This window comes from Salvelinus fontinalis, chromosome 16 (genome assembly GCF_029448725.1).
Source record: "Salvelinus fontinalis isolate EN_2023a chromosome 16, ASM2944872v1, whole genome shotgun sequence".
NCBI classification, from domain to species: Eukaryota; Metazoa; Chordata; class Actinopteri; order Salmoniformes; family Salmonidae; genus Salvelinus; species Salvelinus fontinalis.
This window is the reverse complement of record NC_074680.1, coordinates 4,134,559-4,152,499: the sequence shown is the minus strand read 5'-3', so window position 1 is coordinate 4,152,499 and position 17,941 is coordinate 4,134,559. Positions and strand designations below refer to the sequence as shown.

At 44.9% G+C, this 17,941-nt stretch overlaps 1 protein-coding gene across 4 annotated transcripts in view; it reads right to left on the bottom strand.

Moving 5' to 3' along the window:
• LOC129812537 (echinoderm microtubule-associated protein-like 1) overlaps nt 1–17,941 on the bottom strand; it is a 91,724-nt gene that overhangs the window by 7,598 nt on the left and 66,185 nt on the right. For all 4 annotated transcript variants that reach the window (XM_055864174.1, XM_055864173.1, XM_055864172.1 and 1 more), the window contains 7 exons: nt 17,598–17,697; nt 16,951–17,102; nt 16,442–16,567; nt 16,035–16,166; nt 10,777–10,844; nt 10,488–10,576; nt 8,612–8,709 (listed from right to left, as the gene is read on the bottom strand). In XM_055864174.1, the coding sequence (XP_055720149.1) occupies nt 8,612–8,709; nt 10,488–10,576; nt 10,777–10,844; nt 16,035–16,166; nt 16,442–16,567; nt 16,951–17,102; nt 17,598–17,697 (765 nt within the window). The remainder of the gene's footprint in view (nt 1–8,611; nt 8,710–10,487; nt 10,577–10,776; nt 10,845–16,034; nt 16,167–16,441; nt 16,568–16,950; nt 17,103–17,597; nt 17,698–17,941) is intronic.

The following is a 17,941-nucleotide window of genomic DNA, read 5'->3' as shown; positions in this document are numbered from 1 at the left end:
CAAACAGTGAACCATGCTAAGGTCCTGTGGGACCCTAAATTAAAACCTAATGGCATTTTTGGAGGGCACCTGAACATCAGAAGTCTTACACCATAACGTGGCCAATTCGAACAACTTCTGGTAGATTCCAATCTGAATTCTCTTTTTCTTCCTGAAAAAAAACTATCTACAATGCCAGGATTTAGTGGATTAAGATAGATATAGCTCAATCATTCTTTTTCTATGGCAGCACATGCAATCAAGAGTGAAGGAAAGGAGAAAATGTACGTCCCTCTATATTGACATGAGGTAAGCAGAGAGGAAGTAGGTCTACTACAGACCCACGTTTGGAAAGTCAGTTTAACAATACGATCCTTTAGATATTTTGTCTAAAATTACCTTCGTCATAATGACCAACCTTCCTGCCCACTGGCACAGTAAGTTCAAATGGAATTGTATTGAACTTCTGGCTTCCCGCAGACTGTTTTTGTGCAACCGAATACAATTGAAAGCAATACTAGTGTATGTAAATACCTTGATGTTGCTAAGAGCAGCTACTCTAAATACAATTTGACAACTAGGCTATCAGATCAGAATTTAACTTTGATTGCAAGAAAGCTTTCAAAACAGAGATTCAATTTAAACCCCTCAAGAAGGCAAACCTCTGTCTACTGTACACCAAAAAGAGACTCGGTCCATTTTCAAAATGACTTAAAGAGAATCAAGTGGGATGATGTCTTGACATCCAAGCACCTAGAAAAGAATTGTGATATAATAAAATAACGCTCACTAATTTGAAAACATATTATACTAAGACAATTACATGAAAGAAATATATAAATAATAGCCTTGGTTAAATGACACCCTGTGGCAGTTAACTCAAAAAATGTATGCTGCACTAAAGAAAGCCCAAAACTGGACTAGATGGCGACAGAATGATATTCAGAGTGCTGAGGAACAAGTTAATCTCCGAGTTAAGAAATTCAAAGCCAACTTTTTCATTAACATCATAAATGAGGCGAAAGGTGATTGTAAACAAATTTTGAAAAAAATAGACAGTTTAACAGGCAAGAGGCGAGACAAATTAAAGGAGGTATAAAACTGAAAGTTAATGGAAGATTAATCGAGGATTAGCTACTCTATAGCCACTACTTTTAACAATTTCTTTATTCAGTCTGTACAAGATCTGGGGCAAAAGTTTACAGTGAGCGAGTTATGTATCACCCGGTGTGATGACTCCCTCAAAATGTTTGATACGATTCCAACTATTGAGGTGAAAGTAAACAAACTGTCACGTTCCTGACCTGTTTTCCTTTGTTTTGTATTCATTTTAGTTGGTCAGGGCGTGAGTTGGGTGGGTTTGTCTATGTTTGTATTTCTATGTGGGGTTTTGTGTTCGGCCTGGTATGATTCTCAATTAGAGACAGGTGTGTATTGTTTGTCTCTAATTGAGAGTCATACAAAGGCAGCCAGGGTTTCACTGGTGTTTTGTGGGTGTTTGTTCCTGTGTCAGTGTTTGGGCCACACAGGACGGTTGAAGGTTTGTTAGTTTGTTGTTTTGTAGTGTCGTGTTTGCTGTTTTCATTAAAAGTATGATTAATCACCAATCCGCATCTTGGTCCGATCCATGCTCCTCCTCGTTTGAGGAGGAGAACAACAATGACTGCCTTAACAGAAACACCCACCACAAGAGGACCAAGCGGAGTGGAGAAGGGCAGCGACAGCAGCAGAGACAGACAGAGGAATGGACATGGGAAGACGTCTTGAACGGCAAGGGTTGCTACACATGGGAGGAGATCCTGGCTAGAAAGGATCGCCTCCCATGGGAACAGCTGGAGGCAGCGAGGAGAGCAGAGGCAACCGGAGAGAGGAACCGAAGGTATGAGGGTACGCGGCTAGCACGGAAGCCCGAGAGGCTCACCCAAAAATTTCTTGGGGGGGGGATAAAGGGGAGTGTGGCGAAGCCGGGTTGGATACCTGAGCCAACTCCCCGGGCTTGCCGTGGAGTGAGAGGGCGTCGTACTGGTCAGACACCGTGTTATGCGGTAAAGCGCACGGTGTCCCCAGTACGCGTGCTTAACCCAGTGCGGGCTATTCCACCTTGCCGCACTGGGAGGGCTAGGTTGGGCATCGAGCCGGATGCCATGAAGCCGGCCCAACGTATCTGGCCTCCAGTACGTCTCCTCGGGCCGGCGTACATGGCACCAGCCTTACAGGTGGTGTCCCCGGTTCGCCTGCATAGCCCAGTGCGGGCTATTCCACCTCGCCGCACTGGCAGGGCTACGGGGACCATTCAACCTGGTAAGGTTGGAGAGGTTCGGTGCTCAAGAGCACGTGTCCTCTTTCACGGTCCGGTATATCCGGCGCCACCTTCCCACCCCAGCTCAGTACCACCAGTGCCCACACCACGCACCAGGCTTCCAGTGCATCTCCAGAGCCCTGTTCCTCTTCCACGTCTCCCTATGGTGCGTGTCTCCAGCCCGGTGCCTCCAGTTCCGGCACCACGCACCAAGCCTCCTGTGCGTCTCCAGAGCCCTGGACGCACTGTTCCTTCTCCCCGCACTCGCCCTGAGGTGCGTGCCCTCAGCCCGGTACCTCCAGTTCCGGTACCACGCACCAGGCCTATAGTGCGTCTCAGCCGGCCAGAGTCTGCTGTCTGCCCAGCGGTGCCTGAACGGCCCGTCTGCCCAGCGCCGTCTGAGCCATCTGTCTGCCCAGCGCCGTCTGAGCCATCTGTCTGCCCAGCGCCGTCTGAGCCATCTGTCTGCCCAGCGCCGTCTGAGCCATCTGTCTGCCCAGCGCCGTCTGAGCCATCTGTCTGCCCAGCGCCGTCTGAGCCATCTGTCTGCCCAGCGCCGTCTGAGCCATCTGTCTGCCCAGCGCCGTCTGAGCCATCTGTCTGCCCAGCGCCGTCTGAGTCATCCGTCTGCCACGAGCCATTAGAGCCGCCCGTCTGTCCCGAGCCAGTAGAGCCGTCCGTCAGTCAGGAGCCGCTAGAGCCGTCCGTCAGTCAGGAGCCGCCAGAGACGCCCGCCAGTCAGGAGCTGCCAGAGACGCCCGCCAGTCAGGAGCTGCCAGAGACGCCCGCCAGTCAGGAGCTGCCAGAGACGCCCGCCAGTCAGGAGCTGCCAGAGACGCCCGCCAGTCAGGAGCTGCCAGAGACGCCCGCCAGTCAGGAGCTGCCAGAGACGCCCGCCAGTCAGGAGCTGCCAGAGACGTCCGACAGTCCGGAGCTGCCCTACAGTCCGGAGCTGCCCTACAGTCCGGAGCTGCCACTCAGCCCGGACCTGCCGGAGTCCCTCAGCCAGGACCTGCCGGAGTCCCTCAGCCAGGACCTGCCGCCCCTTATCCCGGTGCTGGTCCTTATCCCGGTGCTGCCCCTTATCCCGGTGCTGCCCCTTATCCCGGTGCTGCCCCTTGTCCCGGTGCTGCCCCTTGTCCCGGTGCTGCCCCTTGTCCCGGTGCTGCCCCTTGTCCCGGTGCTGCCCCTTGTCCCGGTACTGCCCCTTGTCCCGGTGCTGCCCCTTGTCCCGGTGCTGCCCCTTGTCCCGGTGCTGCCCCTTGTCCCGGTGCTGCCCCTTGTCCCGGTGCTGCCCCTTGTCCCGGTGCTGCCCCTTATCCCGGTGCTGCCCCTTATCCCGGTGCTGCCCCTTCATTTAGGTGGGGTTAGTGGGAGGGTGGTCATTGGGAGGGGGATAAAGAAGCGGGGATTGATTATGGTGGGGTGGGGACCTCGTCCACCGCCAGAGCCGCCACCGTGGACAGACGCCCACCCAGACCCTCCCCTAGACTTTGTGCTGGTGCGCCCGGAGTTCGCACCTTAAGGGGGGGGTTCTGTCACGTTCCTGACCTGTTTTCCTTTGTTTTGTATTCATTTTAGTTGGTCAGGGCGTGAGTTGGGTGGGTTTGTCTATGTTTGTATTTCTATGTGGGGTTTTGTGTTCGGCCTGGTATGATTCTCAATTAGAGACAGGTGTGTATTGTTTGTCTCTAATTGAGAGTCATACAAAGGCAGCCAGGGTTTCACTGGTGTTTTGTGGGTGTTTGTTCCTGTGTCAGTGTTTGGGCCACACAGGACGGTTGAAGGTTTGTTAGTTTGTTGTTTTGTAGTTTTGTAGTGTCGTGTTTGCTGTTTTCATTAAAAGTATGATTAATCACCAATCCGCATCTTGGTCCGATCCATGCTCCTCCTCGTTTGAGGAGGAGAACAACAATGACTGCCTTAACACAAACTCTTAAGCAGCTTGAAAACCTCTAAAGCCAAAGATGTCTATGGTTTTGATAATGCGTTCTTTAAAACTCATAAAGATATTTTAACATCATCAATAACAAGGGGCACATCGTTTGTTTTTGAAGTGGAGGGGCATATTTTTTATATTTATATTTTGTTTCTTTTTTCTCTCCAGTCGGATAAACACTCCAAACAGCCTACCCGACCGCTCTGAGACATCCGCATGGTCCTAAAGCACTCCGTTTCCTCGTTTGTATCACATTCCAATTATAAAACTGTGTGTGTGGGCGGGGGCGGGGGGGTTCAGAATGCAATTTCAGAATGTTGCGCCCCTGCCAATTACAGATTTGATTCATTTCCCATAAATTCCCAACGGAATGGAAGTCAGCTGTTGTTACCCCTGTATTCAAGTCTGGTGATTGTTTTATGGTCAATAATTATAGACCTGTAAGTATTTTCCCAATCACTTCAAAGGCTGGAAAGAGGGTAGTTACTGAGTAATTGACTGATCACTTGAATACTAGTGATTTCTCATTACAGTCAGAAAACTGTTATTTTTGGGAGAAGGTTAAACTTGACAAAGAGGGAGTGGTAGGATCTGTGTTTTTAGATTTGCAAAAAGCATTTGATACTGTAAATCACAGAATTCTACTCTCTAAACTAGCTGAATGTAATTTCTCCCCCAATGCTTTAAAATGGATAGATTATTATTTATCTGACAGAATAGTGTGTTAGAATCAAACAGAACGTCTCATTGTCTGGCAACTGGCCTTTACGCTTTAGTTTATATATAAATGACATGCCTCATGTGTGTCATGGTGTTGATATACACATATATGCAGATTATACTGTTATATACACACATGCCACAACTGCAGAAGAAGTTGCATCTAAGCTAACTGAAGCTTTGGCTCATGTATCACAGTGGTTTGAGCAGTTATGTCTTAGTTTAAATGTGAACAAAACTTTTGATATGCATTTTTCCATAAGGAAAAAGCATGTCACCATTCCTGACCTCTTTATTGTGTCTGAATATACAGTGCAGGAAACTGCTAAAACAATGGAAACACTTGAGTAAATCAGGGATACAAAGTTTAATGAAATCAGGTGCTTCCACACCGGTGTGGTTCCTGAGCTAATTAAGCAATTAACATCCCATCATGCTTAGGGTCATGTATAAAAATGCATTATTTTGGCTATTATTTTGGCTACCATGGCTATGCCCCATTTGATGACAATGCCCCCATCCACAGGGCATGAGTGATAATAAATAAATGTGGTGCCTGTTTTGCATGTTATTTTAGCATTAATACGTGTCACATATCAGTTTGCAAACAATGTAAAAAATGTTTTAGCCTAGCTGCATTCTGTGGTGTTGGGGCAGCCAGCGGAAAATAATTAGCGTAGAGGTTGGTAATGTTCTCTAGTTGCGCCGTGATTGGCTCAGTGTTCTGTCACTCATGGGGACAATACATCCCCACAAAATCTACGGGGAGAGCAAAAAAATTCAAGCCCCTTGGATGCTGCCATGGAGTTACATTAGAAGAAGGCTCAATGCCATTGGCCACAGATAAAATTACATCAAATCACGTTATATCTACAGTAGCTTTGATTGGACTGAGCTAGCAAGGTAGCAGACATCATCATGAATAAAGTCAACAAATTACTGGCAAATTCATTTCAATCCTTGTCATATGTAGAGAAAATACAGATCAAAGGTATCGGTGCTCATCGGCCATTGGACATAAACATTACACAACAAGTTGGAAATCGCAAATTTAACAATGAGTGGTTTGGAAGGAATCAGTGGCTAACTGCAAGCATTGCAAAGCAATCACTAGCCTGCTACTCAGTGGAGTGGCTGTGCGGTCCAAGTCTGGGTTTAAGGGTCTCTTTTCCAAGCTTAAAATGAGAAACATTCAACATTATCAATGCTGTCAATCCAGCATGACTTCTGCCGCTTTCAAAATAACTGGAAACTCAGAACTAGTAAATCTCAGACTTCAGTGAGTTCAAGACAACTGTGAACTCTGGAAAAAAATTGCTCCTCAATACATTTTGAACGGTCATCCAACTCGGAAATCCAAGTCAGGAACTCGGGCCTCTTTCTAGAGTTCCGATCTGAAGTTCACTGAGGTTATGATTCAAGTTCCCAGTTGTCTTTGAAAGCACCATAAATCCAGAGAATGCCAGGCTTTGATAACAAAGTGTGATGACAAAATTTGTCCACGAAGGACCGCCGCTCCACCTTCCTGTCTAAGTGAGCACAACACAACAAGGTGAGTCCAAAAATTTATTGTATGCTGCAGCATAAATTACGTAATATGCCAGGGAGATATGTATACTGTAGCTAAGAAAGTAATACTAAGTGTATGTTTTGTAGTAAGCTGTTAGTGGCCCATGTGCCTCACCCTAACAATGTGGTCCCTTTTCACCTCATAATTTAGCCTGAATTCTGTCGCTGTACATTTCATTGACTACGTCCGTTCTAGCCCGCTCATTAATGTCTTAATCGAAATTACGGATTGCCTTTTATCCACTCGTCGTTCCCTTATGCCATAGTTTGTACACCTCAATAGTTGAAACCACATTTGTGTAAGCAAGTCAGCCATATCAGCTATGTTTTTTTAAAAGGCAGTAAATGAGGCTGAATGAACTGTTTCACTGCCAGACAAGGCTCTGCTGATAGCCATGTGTAACAGTGGTAAGGTGTAGGGACTGCTATTGGGACTCCGCTGTTGGGACAGCTTTATGAAGGCTGTTCATGGCTCACATCAACACCATCATCCCGGGAAACCCTAGACACACTCCAATTCGCATACCGCCCCAACAGATCCACAGATGATGCAATCTCAATCGCACTCCACACTGCCCTTCTCCACCTGGACACAATGAACACCTGTGTAAAAATGCTGTTCATTGACTACAGCTCAGCGTTCAACACCATAGTGCACACAAAACTCATCACTAAGCTAAGGACCCTGGGACTAAACACCTCCCTCAACAACTGGATCCTGGACTTCCTGACGGGCCGCCCCCAGGTGGCAAAGGTAGGCCACAACACATCTGCCACGCTGATCATCAACACAGGGGCCCCTCAGGGGTGCATGCTTAGTCCCCTCCTGTACTCCCTGTTTACCCACAACTGCGTGGCCAAGCAAGACTCCAACACTATCATTAAGTTTGCTGACGACACAACAGTGGTAGGCCTGATCACCGACAACGATGAGACAGCCTATAGGTAGGAGGTTAGAGACCTGGCAGTGTGTTGCCAGGACAACAACCTCTGCCTCAATGTGTGCAAGACAAAGGAGTTGATCGGAAAAGGAGGGCCGAACTCACCCCCATTCACATCGTCAGGGCTGTAGTGGAGCGGGTCGAGAGTTTCAAGTTCCTTGGTGTCCACATCACCAACAAACTATCATGGTCCAAACACACCAAGAAAGTTATGAAGTGGGCACGACAACCCCTTTTCCCCCTCAGGAGACCCCCTCAAGATTTGGCATGGGTCCCCAGATGCTCAAAAATTTCTACAGCTGCACCATCAAGAGCATCCTGATCGGTTGCATCGCCACCTGGTTTTGCAACTGCTCGGCATCCGACCGTAAGTCTCTACAGAGGGTAGTACATACAGCCCAGGACATCACCGGGGCCAAGCTTCCTGCCATCCAGGAACTATATACTAGGCAAGCGGTACTGGAGTACCAAGTCTAGGTCCAAAAGCCTCCTTAACAGCTTCTACCCCCAAGCCATAAGACTGCTGAACAATTAATCAAATGGCCAGCCGGATTATTTACATTGACCCCCCCCCCCGCCATAACAGTTTGTTGGCACCGTTAGTCACCGGTATAGTCCAATTCATGTATTGTTTATTGTTGTGTTGTGTTGTGTAGTGGCTTTCCTGGCATGCATCTACAATGTTTTGTGGAGTTTGCCCCACCAAGACTTACATGCTAAAATTGCCACTGGGTACAATGCATCTTTTATCAAGTGTACTAAGAAGTATGTTCTGTTGTACATTGTCCTTGTTCAAATAAACGTAATAATATCAACAAATAATCATCCATTACATTTTCATCTCTCATAAAAATGAAGAGAACCAATAAATACATTTACTCAATTTACTAAAATGATCTTTCTCAAAAACGTTGTATATTGTCCCATACAATAATTAATATTATTATAGAATAATACATGTTTTGTTCCCCCAAAACATTTTTGGGGATGAACTTAAAAAAATATATATATTTTGGCAATCTCACTGCAATTCCCCCTCGACCCTGACATTGAATGCTTATTTAAACCATAATACACTATGCTGTGAATGCTCATAATTTAGCACGCCCTTCTAATGTGATGCTGAGGAGAAGCGGGGTGTACTAAAAATAAAAAGGTGCTCACCGAGCACTTTCCCACTCGACTGTACTTCCTGCCGCTCTCCCCCACTGCGTAGATATAGATGTAGCTGTCATGAGAGCCGATCGCCAGGAAATGGCCATCTAGGAATAGGGACAGGAGATGTAGGTTAGAACAGATAATGTCGCCGACATAAATAAAACTGCATGTATCACAGTCAATCTACACTGAGTGTACAAAACATTAAGAACACCTGTTCTTTCTATGAACAGGTGAATCCAGGTGAAAGCTATGATCCTTTATTGATGTCACTTTTTGAATCCACTTCAATCGGTGTAGATGAAGGGGAGGAGACAGGTTGAAGGATGTTTAAACCTTGAGACAGATGAGACATGGATTGTGATTGTGTGCCATTCCGAGGGTGAATGGGTAGTCTAGTGGTTGGGGTGGCAGGGTAGCCTAGTGGTTAGAGCGTCGGACTAGTAACTGAAAGGTTGCAAGTTCGAGTCCTTGAGCTTACAAGATACAATCTGTCGTTCTGAACTTGAACAGGCAGTTAACCCACTGTTCCTAGGCCATCATTGAAAATAAGAATGTGTTCTTAACTGACTTGCCTTGTTAAATAAAGGTAAAATAAAATTGGAGTCAACATAGGCCAGCATCCCTGTGGAACACTTCCATGCCCTGATGAATTGAAGCTGTTCTGAGGGCAAAAGGAGGTTCAACTCAATATTAGGAAGGTGTGCCTAAAGTTTTCTAGAGTATACTTCCCTATTTTTTTTTTACTGGATTCACCTGGTCATGGAAAAAGTGTTTTATACACTCAGTTCATATGGAAGTAGTTTAGTGCCTAAAATATGTGTTAAATATGTTAAATATGTGTAAAAAAAAAACAAAATTCCCCCTGATCTTTCAGATATAGGACAGACACTTCAAAACAAACTTAATTTAGATTTGTTTTTTACTGTATGAATCTGTTATTCAATGTGTTTCTATGGGCTAACGTAAAATTAAATGTTTTAGCAAAAAAAAAAGTATGTATATCTTGATACCCAAAGGGGTCTGTAACGGGTGTCTAGTTCCTCCTCCTCCTCGGACGAGGAGAGGAGAGAAGGATCGGAGGACCAAAATGCAGCGGGTTGTGAATACATAATGAATTTATTGAAAGACGAAGACGAACACGAAAAACACTTGGAAAATTACAAAACCACGTAGACAGACCTGAACATGGAACTTACATAACTACACGAAGAACTCACGAACAGGAACAGGCTACATCAAAACGAACGAACAAACGAAACAGTCCCGTGTGGTGCATAGACACAGACAAGGAAGACAATCACCCACAAACAAACATTGTGAACAGCCAACCTTTATATGGTTCTCAATCAGAGGAAAACGTCAAACACCTGTCCCTGATTGAGAACCATATAAGGCTAATTACAAGTGACCTAAACATAGAAACACAAAACATAGAATGCCCACCCCAACTCACGCCCTGACCAACTAAACACATACAAAATAACAGAAAACAGGTCAGGAACGTGACAGGGTCCTAAAATTCAAAATCAAATAGCTAAATTATTGTTGGTACGAGCATCTTAAAACAATTCCATACGTTAGCTTAGTAGAACCCCCCCCCCCCCCCCCCAGGAAAAGGGTCCATGCAGAAACACATGCACTTAAAAAGGGTCTATGCGGTGAAGAAATAGAGATGAGATTAACATCTTCATAAATTTCACAACACGTTAATTTAAACTAGCATCTGATCCTGACTAAATTACAGCTATTTTCATTTACAAGATTTGCTACATAGCGAGACGTAACCTATTATAATCATTTTTATAAGTAATAAATAATAAAGCCTCATGAATGCTTAGAACAAGTAATAAAGCAATATAAGAGCCTTAAGAACACTTACCCGGTGCAAAGCGTATAACAGACACCTGTTCATTCCCATCTGTGTGCACTGTGACTAGATCCTTAGAGTCCGTATCCAGCACCAGCCACCTGTATGATGAAAGTTATCCATCCTCTCATGATTATCCACATCACATCTCTCCTGTAGTTTCACAACACCCCTTTGAGATTCATATTGTAATGAAAAGCACTATACAAATGACATGTGTTATTAGTATTACTGGGAGATCTCTATAGCTTTTGTGATTTAATTGTCATAACAATATTCTCCTCGAGCAGTACTTTCTCACCTGCCGGTCTGCGTTCCTATAGCAACCACTGCTCCAGAGGGATGGAATCCAGCAGACTGAGCTGCGTCCTGTAAATGAAAGAAACAAAGGATGTCTAATTTCAGTACTGCATCCTAATACATTTTACCGCACCCAAATAACCAGCCTCAGTGAAGATCTATTACAACACAGAGAGACTGGAGCTTTTTTGAGAGATTTATTAACACAAAGGGTTTAGATAGTACCCTACGCATTTCTCCACTATTATAACTAGGGCAAAAACAGAGTTGTTCTGAATCAGATCATGTGGTCAGCAAAAGCTTGTGGTCCCAGATATGTTTGTGTTGTATAGCCAACGTACATGGCATGACAGTTTATTTATTATTTTTTTTAAATTTATTTGGGGGGTAGATCGGCTTTAATATTGCAGATAGATTGTAGCTTCCATCGATGTAATTGTCTGCATCACTTCCAGTCCCCCATATATTTCTTTGCAATTATATATATATATATGCAGTTGAAGTCAGAAGTTTACATACACGTTAGCCAAATACATTTAAACTCCGTTTTTCACAATTCCTGACATTTAATCCTAGTAAAAATTTCCTGTCTTAGGTCAGTAAGGATCATCACCTTATTTTAAGAATATGAAATGTCAGAATAATAGAAGAGAGAATGATTTATTTCAGCTTTTATTTCTTTCATCACATTCCCAGTGGGTCAGAAGTTTACATACACTCAATTAGTATGTTGCTTCCAGCCTACAAACAGAAACTAAAGCAACAAGCTCCCTCGCTCAGATCTGTTCAACGCTGGTCCGACCAATCTGATTCCATGCTTCAAGACTGCTTCGATCACACGGATTGGAATATGTTCCGCATTGCGTCCAACAACAACATTGACGAATATGCTGATTCGGTGAGCGAGTTCATTAGGATGTGCATTGAAGATGTCGTACCCACAGCAACGATTAAAACATTCCCAAACCAGAAACCGTGAATTGACGGCAGCATTCGCGTGAAACTGAAAGCTCGCGAACCACTGCTTTTAACCAGGGCAAGGTGACCGGAAACATGACCGAATACAAACAGTGTAGCTATTCTCTCAGCAAGGCAATCAAACTAGCTAAGTCCCAGTACAGAGACAAAATAGAGTCACAATTCAACAGCTCAGACACAAGAGGTATGTGGCAGGGTCTACAGTCAATCACGGATTACAAAAAGAAAACCAGCCCCGTCGCGAACCAGGATGTCTTGCTCCCAGACAGGCTTAATAACTTTTTTGCTCGCTTTGAGGACAATACAGTGCCACTGACACGGCCCGCTACCAAAACCTGCGGGCTCTCCTTCACTGCAGCCGAGGTGAGTAAAACATTTAAACGTGTTAACCCTGCTGCAGGCCCAGACGGCATTCCCAGCCGCGTCCTCAGAGCATGCGCAGACCAGCTGGCTGGTGTGTTTACGGACATATTCAATCAATCCTTATCCCAGTCTGCTGTTCCCACATGCTTCAAGAGGGCAACCATTGTTCCTGTTCCCAAGAAAGCTAAGGTAACTGAGCTAAATGACTACCGCCCCGTAGCACTCACTTCCGTCATCATGAAGTGCTTTGAGAGACTAGTCAAGGACCATATCACCTCCACCCTACCGGACACCCTAGACCCACTCCAATTTGCTTACCGACCCAATAGGTCCACAGACGACGAAATCGCAACCACACTGCACACTGCCCTAACCCATCTGGACAAGAGGAATACCTATGTGAGAATGCTGTTCATCGACTACAGCTCAGCATTTAACACCATAGTACCCTCCAAACTCGTCATCAAGCTCGAGACCCTGGGTCTCGACCCCGCCCTGTGCAACTGGGTCCTGGACTTCCTGACGGGCCGCCCCCAGGTGGTGAGGGTAGGTAACAACATCTCCACCCCGCTGATCCTCAACACTGGGGCCCCACAAGGGTGTGTTCTGAGCCCTCTCCTGTACTCCCTGTTCACCCACGACTGCGTGGCCATGCACGCCTCCAACTCAATCATCAAGTTTGCGGATGACACTACAGTGGTAGGCTTGATTACCAACAACGACGAGATGGCCTACAGGGAGGAGGTAAGGGCCCTCGGAGTGTGGTGTCAGGAAAATAACCTCACACTCAACGTCAACAAAACAAAGGAGATGATTGTGGACTTCAGGAAACAGCAGAGGGAGCACCCCCCTATCCACATCGACGGGTCATTAGTGGAGAAGGTGGAAAGTTTTAAGTTCCTCGGTGTACACATCACGGACAAACTGAATTGGTCCACCCACACAGACAGCGTTGTGAAGAAGGCGCAGCAGCGCCTCTTCAACCTCAGGAGGCTGAAGAAATTCGGCTTGTCACCAAAAGCACTCACAAACTTCTACAGATGCACAATCGAGAGCATCCTGTCGGGCTGTATCACCGCCTGGTACGGCAACTGCTCCGCCCACAACCATAAGGCTCTCCAGAGGGTAGTGAGGTCTGCACAACGCATCACCGGGGGTAAACTACCTGCCCTCCAGGACACCTACACCACCCGATGTCACAGGAAGGCCATAAAGATCATCAAGGTCAACAACCAGCCAAGCCACTGCCTGTTCACCCCGCTATCATCCAGAAGGCGAGGTCAGTACAGGTGCATCAAAGCAGGGACCGAGAGACTGAAAAACAGCTTCTATCTCAAGGCCATCAGACTGTTAAACAGCCACCACTAACATTTAGCGGCCGCTGCCAACATACTGACTCAACTCTGGCCACTTTAATAATGGGAATTGATGGAAATTATGTAAAAATGTACCACTAGCCACTTTAAACAATGCCACTTAATATAATGTTTACATACCCTACATTACTCATCTCATATGTATATGTATATACTGTACTCTATATCATCTACTGCATCTTGCCATCTTTATGTAATACATGTATCACTAGCCACTTTAAACTATGCCACTTTATGTTTACATACCCTACATTACTCATCTCATATGTATATACTGTACTCTATACCATCTACTGCATCTTGCCTATGCCGTTCTGTACATCACTCATTCATATATCTTTATGTACATATTCTTTATCCCTTTACACTTGTGTGTATAAGGTAGTAGTTGGGGAATTGTTAGGTTAGATTACTTGTTGGTTATTACTGCATTGTCGGAACTAGAAGCACAAGCATTTCGCTACACTCACATTAACATCTGCTAACCATGTGTATGTGACAAATAACATTTGATTTGATTTGATTATTTGGTAGCATTGCCTGTAAATTGTTTAACTTGGGTCAAACGTTTCGGGTTGCCTTCCACAAGCTTCCCCTTATAAGTTGGGTCAATTTTGGCCCCCTCCTCCTGACAAAGCTGGTGTAACTGAGTCAGGTTTGTAGGCCTCCTTGCTCGCACACGCTTTTTCAGTTCTGCCCACACATTTTCTATAGAATTGAGGTCAGGGCTTTGTGATGGCCTCTCCAATACCTTGACTTTGTTGTCCTTAAGCCATTTTGCCACAACTTTGGAAGTATGCTTGGGGTCATTGTCCATTTGGAAGACCAATTTGCGACCAAGCTTTAACTTCCTGACTGATGTCTTGAGGTGTTGCTTCAATATATCCACAGAATTTCCCGTTCTCATGATGCCCTCTATTTTGTGAAGTGCACCTCATGCAGCAAAGCACCCCCACAACACGATGCTGCCACCCCCTTGTTTCACGGTAGGGATGGTGTTTTTCAGCTTGCAAGCCTCCGCCTTTTACCTCCAAACATAACGATGGTCATTATGGCCAAACAGTTCTATTTTTGTTTCATCAGACCAAAAAGTACACTCTTTGTCCCCATGTGCAGTTGCAAACCATAGTCTGGCTTTTTTATGGCGGTTTTGGAGCAGTGGCTTCTTCCTAGATACTTTTGTACCTGTTTCCTCCAGAATCTTCACAAGGTCCTTTGCTGTTGTTCTGGGATTGATTTGCATTTTTCGCACCAAAGTACGTTCATCTCTAGGAGACAGAGTGCGTCTCCTTCCTGAGTGGTATGACAGCTGCGTTGTCCAGTGGTGTTTATGCTTGCATACTATTGTTTGTACAGATGAACGTTGTACCTTCAGGCTTTTGGAAATTTGCTCCCAAGGATGAACCGGACTTGTGGAGGTCTACAATTTTTTTTCTGTGGTCTTGGCTGAATCTTTTGATTTTCCCATGATGTCAAGCAAAGAGGCACTGAGTTTGAAGTTAGGACTTGAAATACATCCACAGGTACACCAGCCTATCAGAAGCTTCTAAAGCCATGACATAGTTTTCTGGAATTCTCCAAGCTGTTTAAAGGCACAGCCAACTCCAGGGTGTAAACTTGTAAACTCCTGACCCACTGGAATTGTGATACAGTGAATTATAGTGAAATAATCTGTCTGTAAACAATTTTTGGAAAAATTACTTGTGTCATGCACAAAGTAGATGTCCTAACCGACTTGTCAAAACTATAGTTTCTTAACAAGACATTTGTGGAGTGGTTGAAAAACGAGTTTTAATGACTCCAAGCTAAGTGTATGTAAACTTCCGACTTCAACTGTATATAACTACTAAAAAACTACAGTATATTCAAAAATTTTGCGTATCTTAATTACCATCTTTAAAAATTTAAAATGCGCAATAATTTTGACAGTTTAAAGGATTGTTACTTATAACCTGGATTGCCATTGCATTAAATTTTTGTGAAGCAATTACTATTTTTGCAAACACTTGGGATTCATCCTATATTGTCGCTAACATCCTTACCCCCTAGCAATGGATGTGGGATACACACACACACGCACGCACACGCACGCACATGCACGCACACGCACGCACGCACACACACACACACACACCCAATCCCTTTCCCCCACAATCAATCATAAGCTCAGATGCTTGATGGTTGAAACACACACACACACACACACACACACACACACACACACACACACACACACACACACACACACACACACACACACACACACACACACACACACACACACACACACACACACACACACACACACACACACACACACACCCAATCCCTTTCCCCCACAATCAATCATAAGCTCAGATGCTTGATGGTTGAAAGGACTTGATTTACGAATGCATATACAGTGACAGTTGTTGGCTGTACAGCACAAACATATCAGGGAACAAGCTGAGCTTGTAGCCCTTCTACTCATACATTTCATGTTAACTGAGTATAACGTGTGAGGCTCAGAGTTGTCCCCAGGGAGCAATGCCTGCCTGTCTACCTCCATAGTCTTGGTCCAGACAGGCTGGTGCGAGGAGGCGTCCCACAGGCTGACATGCTTGTCGTGGCCACAGGTGAGGAAGTGGGGTTTCCAAGGGTGCACGGCCAAACCCCACAGCTCATCGGTGTGACCCTGGAAGAGTTAGGGAGCATAGTTAGCATCGTTGGCAATCAGTTGCTAGAAAGAGTCAAATTCTTGCTTAATGTAGTCCCATTCTGTACTTTCCTCTAATTGGGTCCATCTGTTTCCATTAGCATTGATACATGCACCAAACACGCTATCCAGGAGATGCTGGACATGACTAAATAACCAAACACCCTAGGTCTGCATGAACTAGAATGTCAGATAATTATACCAGCAGCCATATATATATATATATATATATATATGGCTCTGATTTTACCCACTTGTGTGATGGGGGTAAATTCGCCATATAAACTGCCTTGTAGAACATAGTTCCTGGTGGTCCCAATAAGCACACTCTCCCTTTTGCCCTCGGCAACAGTGCGGACGGGGCCAAATAACTCAGGAACCTGGGAAAGGTGGGAAAATAAATATTATTGTGGTAAGCTTCCTCCCACCGTAAATGTAAGGTTTGTTTCCTTTATTTTATCCATGTTTGATTTTTACAGATGGCTGAGTGGGGGGTACGGAGAAGGGAAATTGTAAAAGAGAACATTGTTTTCCTTGTACAAATCATTGGTATTGGTATTATATCATTGGTATTATTGTTTACATAAATACATAAATACTGAAAAAGCTAGCATCATCTTTTGCCAGGGCTGCAGTATGCAGAATCAGTCTCCTTCGAAAGCACTTATACTGTAGATGCATTAATACACTTCTACTATGGAAATGGCCTATGTCATGGGACTACTTTTTTGGGTGTATGTACACGAATCCGCATGTGTCTCACCTCAACCGATTGGATCTGCTGGTAGCTCCCATCCCAAGAGAGGAGTTTCCGATCTTTTCCCCCTGACACCAGTGTGCTGTTCCTCAACATACACAGTGCAAAGATGCTCCCCTCGTGTGCACCCTGAATAGCGTGGCTAATTCGATTAGTGCCTGTAAAACAGAGCGAAAGACAAAACACTATTGGAGAAGGCAGAAGATAGCTAGCTGTTTGTTCTACAACACATGGTCAGGAGCGGTTCACTCACAAGACAGGCCTTGTTGTTCTATCCTAGGCATGACCATATTCTGACCCCAGCCACCTGACAACTCTCTCATAATAAAGAGTCTTTTGATGAGCCAAAATGGGGGAAAACAATGGGCCAGTAACCGAAAGGTCGCTAGTTTGAATGACCAAGCCAACTAGCTGAAAAATCTGTCCATGTGCCCCGTTGAGCAAGGCACTTAACCCTAATTGCTCCTGTAAGTCTATCTGGATAAGAGTGTCTGCTAAATGACTAAAATGTAAATGTAATAAACACAACTGGATTCTTTGGCTGTCCCCCAAAGGGGTTCTTTGGCTGTCCCCCACCCTTTGAAGAAGCCTTTTTGGTTCCAGGTAGAACCCTTTTGAGTTTGATGGCTCATTCTATCGAATGAGAGTTTTACCTTTTCCCCACACCAGTATATTTCCACTTGAGTCTCCAGTTATAGTGTCTCCATTTTCTGAAAAAGTCACACACAAGACAAACTTGGGCTTCTCTTGTTTCTGCAAGGAACATAAATATGGCTTTATTTACTTGGGGGGCAGAGATAAAACAGAGTTGTAATTGTGAGAAAACAGACATGCAGCTTCAATAACACTACAGAGAAACTAACTACTGAAAACCTGAAAATATGACATTCTCTAACATTGGCTGAAGGACTAAAGAGCAAAAGCAACACAGCCTGTTCAAGCTACATTGAATTTAGAGAAAACATTCTGCAAAATGGCATAAATTATATTGATTTTG